We start from the raw sequence: 6,635 nt of genomic DNA on the forward strand, positions 1-6,635 counted from the left end.
GCCTACAAAGATATGAAAAGGAAAAGGCATGAGAGATATCAAAAACTATATTCGAAGATAAAAGAGTGTAATGACACCTTACTCGGTTCAGCACCTGATGTGCTTCCTTGAACAAGCTTGGCGCATCCACCTCGTTAATTTTTGCCTAATCTTCTTCGGTTATCAAGCACCGGAGGTAGCTAGCTATTCCGACAGGGGCAGAAAGAACTCGGGCATCCTCCGGGAAGGTGATGATAACTAACCGCTTCCAGCCGGGATCCATGCTCAGGGCGGGGAACTGGTTGATCAAATTTGGGCTCGAGTTCGGCCCACTGACCTCCGAGGATGAGCGTTTCCTCGGCACCTCTAAATCACCCACCCCGAAGAAGTCTTCTAGAGCGGTTGAGTCCACACCATCAAAAAAGCAACGGAGGGGATCGTCCGCACCATGAGCCCCTTCGTTGGATCACTCCTTCATCGATCGGGCTTCATCGAACATGGACTCTGTAAATGAAGGCGACTCCGAATTTTCTATAACACCAGGCGGGGAGGAGTCGGCGTCTCGAGAGGTCTCGGCCCTCACTTCTGCACCAGCCTCCTGAACCTGAGGGGGATTAGCCTCCGTTGTTTCCCCCTCGGCTACCACCCCCTCCTCGGGGACGAACATCTCGCATGCTATAAAAGGTTCGTCCTCCTCAGGTTCGTCCTCCTCAGGCTCGTCCCTGAGCCGGTAAAGCGAGTCTGAGTCAGGCACTCTGGAGTTGGAGCTTTCCTTTGGCTTACGAGCCAACCTTCTCCTTGGCTTCTTTTTCTCCGAGCTCGGGGAACTCGGATCCCTCCTTCTTTTCTTCTCCAAAGCAGAACAATCAGCTGGCATGTCTTCGCCCCCTACTAAGCTCAATGGTCTTAGGCAAGCCTGCAAAAAGAGAGGAGAAGGAATGAGAACATAGTGCTGAAAAAGAAAGCCTAGTGCTACTTATTCAGGAAAAGAAATCTTATTGTGGGAACGGACCTCCTAGCGGCCCTTCGAGAGATTGCGCAACGAGCGCTCGGCATAAGGCATCTGCGAACAACTGCCCTCGATCCACTCCTTGAGCCGAGGAATAGTGTTTGGGACTCGAGTAAGGGCTGCACCACAACAAATACCGATGAGGAAAATGGAGGTAAAACGTAAAATCGACATCTAAAAAAGAAAAAAAAGGAAACTTACGTGCTACATTCCACTTCTCGGGGAATGGCCTAAATTCGGCAGGTATCAGGTCGGTGGTCCTCACCCGGACAAAGCGTCCCTGCCAACCCTGATCTTGGTCCTCGTCAATACTTGAAAATGGCGCTTCACTAGCACGGCGTACAAAGCTTTATCAGTCCCCCCCGGAAGATTCGAGGACTGTACATGCGAAGTAGATGATCGACGGTGAACAAACGAGAGTCGACTTTGTTCACAAAGAATCAAAGGAGGATTATGATCCTCCATAGTGACGAATGAATCTGACCTAGGCACACGTCATACCTCATGTAAAAGTCCAGAATGACCGGGTCCACCGGGCCCATTGTGAAGGGGTAAGTGTAAACACTCAAATACCCCACCACATGGGTAGTAATGTCGTCATCGGGCCCGGGGATTACTAAGTCCTTATCCGCCCAGCCAAAGTCTTTCTGAACCATAGGAAGAACGACCTCAGTGATGGAGCAAATATACCTTGACATCGCCTCGCATCGACCTTGCACCGAAGAGGTCTTTTCGACCTTAAAGTCGTCTGCGACCAAACATCCCTTGGGATGAACATTTTTAAGGGAGGCTCGGCTGCCGGATCATTGGTAGCCATATCAGGAGCAGACCTCTCGAGGACAACCACATCAGGGGCTGTCTCCTCGACCTCGGTGGTCGGCTACAAGGAAGAAGAAACACCTTTTTGGGGAACACTCTTTGCCATTGTTGTTTGGAAAAATGTTTGAAAGTGTGAAGGAAGATTAAGAGATGAAGGGTGAAAACTTGCTAAGAAAATCAAGCACGACGGCTTGAGTAGAAGATAAAGAAAATATTGCAATTTGTTGAAAAAAATTGATGAACGAAGGCAAGAATGTCGGAGTATGAAGAAAGGTAGTGATATCTTGGAGGATCGAAGGTAGAAGCTTGGTCAAAAGTAAAAAATGAACGGAGGAGGGAGTATTTATAAAGGCTTTGCACCGTTTCGCATCCAAGAATGGCCTGCCGATAGCTGACACGCGTTTGGAGTCATTATGACGCGACTGACGAGACATTTCGATTTCTTTTTTGTTTCTATCACGGCGTATTGAAGAAGGAATCGAAGAGCTCATGTCGTTCCTCGTCGTCTTCGTAAATTTACTCTCCGAGAAACAAGGGGACTATCTGTATACTGGTGAAACCGGGCCCATTGGACACCCCAGTTTCCAATAAGATAAATCGAGCAAGAGACGTGATGATAAGAAATCGGAATCGAGGCGAGGGTCTCATCAGGCCAGGGTCCCGAGGCACAACGCCTACCCTCGAGAATATCGGGGCCATGACCCCGGGATCGGTCCAAATCCCAAAAGATATCAGAGAGTGTTGTCAAGCAATTGAGCACGATTAATAGAAGGCCATGATATCCTTGACCAATCGGGTACACGACGTGGATCTCTGCACGTACCAGCGGAAATCCGGTGATTAGTTAAACTGAAGATTTTTACCTTTTAAGGAATTCTACCTAGGGTAGGACTCCCCTACTATATAAAGGTGGTTTGATTATTCATTAGATACTGTAACACGCATATCAAAGCAATATATTACTCCCTCTGTTTTAATTTAGATAAGGTAGTTTGACTCGGCACGGATTTTAAGAGAAAAAAAAAAGAAGACTTTTAAAACTTGTTGTCTTAAAAGCTTAAGGGGTAAAAGTTTTGTGGGCCATGATATTTTTATGGTTATAAAAGCTTCTAATTAAGGGTAAAATGGGTAAAATAAAGAGTTTAAAGTTGAATTATTTTCTAATTTAGAAATGTGTCATTTATTTTGGAACATACTAAAAAGGAAAGCACCTCATCTAATTTGAAATAGAGGGAATATTATTCTCTGTTATTCAAAGTTATTATTCTTGTTCATCAGCGCTTGGTCATTGTGAGTCCGGGATCGAGGACGGATATTTCCTTAAGGCTCTTGTTAAGTCCGAAATCACCCTCAAGTGGTTTGATAATTTATTATCTCCTTTATCCGATTAATCTAACACAACTTATCGTTCGTATCGAATTAATCTACGTATCCTTAAAAAATCACAAACAAATTTAATTATTATCCATATTTGAGGGTAAACACTCTCATCCAGGAGGATGGCTTATACAAACCGTTAATTAGAGAAATATAAAGACATTTATTATATACCTATGAAATCAATAATGAGCATGCCATTACAACAACAACCCATTATAATCTCACTAGTGGGGTATGCGGAGGGTAGTTTGTACGCAGACCTTACCCCTACCCTGGGGTAGAGAGGCTGTTTCCGATAGACCCTCGGCTCCCTCCCTCCAAGAATTCTCCACCTTGCTCTTGGGGTGACTCAAATTCAAAACCTCTTGGTTGGAAGTGGAGGGTGCTCACCACTAGAGCAACTCACTCTTGTCATTAGAACAACGTCCAATTGTTTTTTTCTGGAAAAAATTCATTCCATAAGGAAATTTTCCACATACAGTATGAGCTCCACAAATGCCATCTCTGATGCTGTTTCATGTATCTGAAATTGAATCACCCAACTGATATATTTTATCAAATCCGCATTTCATCAATTGTGGATTTTGAAGCATCAGTATTTGCGCAATGCTTTTTTGCTGAAGAACCAAGAAGCTGATCATCAAATAAATGGCTAGTAGATCAAGCACTGTTATTGTCAGGGCCGTGGCCCAATTTTTCATAAAGTAACTGAAACTTCAGCCTTATATATTCATACAACAAATTGTTGGAAAAAAAGAAAATCGACAACAAATTTATTAGTATTGTTTTCCTGCAGAAAGCTCTCAATGAAAATATAATAATAATAATAATAATAATAATAGTAGTAGTAGTAAATACGAAATAATAATAAATTTGTGGACCTAATAGTCTAATACCAGCTAGATTACATTGAATTATCACATGACACAACTTTTCACGGCCACCACGTTGAGAACAATTCAACGAATACTCTCTCCTTTTCACGTAATATTCTAATATTTAAATATTGTAATGAATTAAAAGATTTCCAATTTCCAAGCGAGAGACAAGAAAACGGAACGTGGCAAAGGTACTGTTTGATTTGGGGACGTAGACTTAACACATGGCACAACTTTACACGCCATTATGTCACGCTCCGCCCTGTTCACATACCTAAAATATCTAATTGGAGTCTAAATAGAAAATCATGAATAGTTTAGGGCGCTCATTTTGAATATGGGCTCTAAATTCAAACACCTCATCTAGAAATTAAGAGTAACGAACATAATGGCAGTTCAATTTGGGTAACATCTTCCCAACCAACTATATGTTAGTTGTGTCAAATGAATTCCATTCCAACTATGTATGCACTGAGGTCAACACACACTGGAACTCTTGAAGCTCCACATTTTTTATGTATGTCAAAATTACATTCTCTTCCTATTCCGCAACAAGCTTTCTGTATCGTGTTTTTATCAAATCTTGCAATATAATACATTTCAAGCAAGAAAGCTAAGTTTATATGTGAATGCATATACTTTTCGATAAATATACATATATATGTAGTTTGGAAATGTCATGATATACTTTTTGAAAATTAAGTATATTTTAAAAATATATTTTGGAGGATAAATTGATTTTCAGGAAGAAGCTTTGTAGAGAAAAGATGTAAAATTCTAGAAAGAAAATAATTTTTGGAAACTGGAAACTTTACAGTACCTAAAAAGCAAGAAAAAAAAACTTATGATTAAAAATGGGATCTTTGGCAAATACCCAGGCGGTTTGGAAAATTATTTACCTGCCATTGCCCATGTGGTTTACCCCCTAACCATTCAAACTAAATTAAACCAAACCAAACAAAGCCAATTCAAGTCAAGCGAGACCAATTCAAGCCAAGTCAAATCAAGCTAAGTCAAGCCAAATGGATAATTGGGATAGGTAGGGATAATTAATTTTAATTGGGTAAGTATATATTATAAATAATTTTTAAATGGGTAGGAAAATATATTTATTTTATGCTCAATAGGTATTTTGCATAAATTACTCGTTAAAAATAGGGCAAAAAGAAAAAGGATATTTTTACTCACATACCAAGACTCACGGCATTTTGTAGTAGCCAGTAGCCACAGATAGGCATTGTAGTAGTCACCATAAATCAGGGTAATATTTAGGTACTCTTTTTTCAGCTCTTCAATGGCTTGTTGCAAATGATTATTGTAGAAAAATGCCAAATTATTCAAATCTTTCAAGCAGTGGTACTCATCGTAGCAGTAGAATCGTTGGTCCTCAATTGCGTTGGGGAAATTGGGATACAACCTATTGGGAAATTGCCCGGAAGTACAATTTGAGTAGCCCCAAAACCAATGACTCTCTGAAAATAAGAATTGATCATTAGGAAACGACTTTAGATAAATAAAAGGGTATAAGAATGTTATCAAAAGTTAAAAATAAAATTAAGACTTACTCTAACACCTTGAATGATGGTCTGAAGAACTTCTGGCACCATGCTTCTCCGCTCTTCCATTGTTTTACCTTGCGATAAGCCAAAGTTGAATTCATTTCCTCCTATTTCTCCAACTAGGAAAAGAGCCTTCTTCAATTTTGCTGTGCAATCTAGCAAGCAAGATAGAGAAAAATATCAATTCAACTTGCGCGCCGTTAGTTAGCTAATTATAAGTACTAGACTCTAAACCAACGCCATTATATTTCCTTAATTAATTGGAAGTATTTACCTAAATATAATTAATTACCAGTAGAGCAAGTGGTTTCGAAATGAGAAGACATCCAATCAAGTTGCACACTTTTGTGAGAAGTAGAAATCTTCTTTTCTTCCAGGACTTGCTCTGATAAAGCAGTAGCCCCTGCTACTGCAAAATTCGCACCATGTCTAAAATTTGCACTTTGAAGCTTGTAGGGATTTAGGAGACGAAGACCAGATTCCAAAGCTGTCAAAAACAAATTTAAAGAAACATACATAAGTATGCATTGTTTTAATATTAACACAATGGTTACGTATTGTTTACCCGTAAAACGGTATAGTTGAATTTGTTACGTGATTTATATACAAACGAACTGATTTAATCAAAAAATAACAAACAAGATTAAAAATAAGACTTATCGGTTAAAATCGAAGGAAATGACAAACTTGACCCCGAGAGCAATGCCTCCAAGGACAGAAATAAGAACAATGTAAAGAGCAAATAAAGATATTTTATTGAGCTTGAGAATGGAATATAGCATAAATTTTGCAAAGAATCTCATGTCCCGCAATGACTGTTAAGCCTACTATTTATAGTTACACCTATGCAAACAAGATCCTAAGATCAAGCCTCTCTTAAATGACAATAAAAGGGTCACTGATAAATATGTAATGGCAGGCCATGAATGCAAATATTTTCTGCAACGGTTGCCCATTTAATGCCAGCGAATATTCTTCATTGAATGTTATCCGATGGCAAAAATTCGATCT

At 40.0% G+C, this 6,635-nt stretch overlaps 1 protein-coding gene across 1 annotated transcript; it reads right to left on the minus strand.

Moving 5' to 3' along the window:
* Positions 1-5,203: 5,203 nt before the first annotated feature.
* LOC138903930 (acetylajmalan esterase-like) lies at positions 5,204-6,427 on the minus strand. Its single transcript, XM_070192500.1, has 4 exons — positions 6,331-6,427; positions 5,917-6,111; positions 5,631-5,779; positions 5,204-5,537 (listed from the first exon to the last, which is right to left on the minus strand). The coding sequence occupies exons 1-4, from the start codon at positions 6,425-6,427 to the stop codon at positions 5,412-5,414; spliced, it is 567 nt and encodes a 188-aa protein (XP_070048601.1). The 3' UTR covers positions 5,204-5,411.
* Between the last annotated feature and the right edge of the window lie 208 nt (positions 6,428-6,635).

Source organism: Nicotiana tomentosiformis, unplaced genomic scaffold (genome assembly GCF_000390325.3).
Source record: "Nicotiana tomentosiformis unplaced genomic scaffold, ASM39032v3 Un00180, whole genome shotgun sequence".
Lineage (NCBI taxonomy): Eukaryota > Viridiplantae > Streptophyta > Magnoliopsida > Solanales > Solanaceae > Nicotiana > Nicotiana tomentosiformis.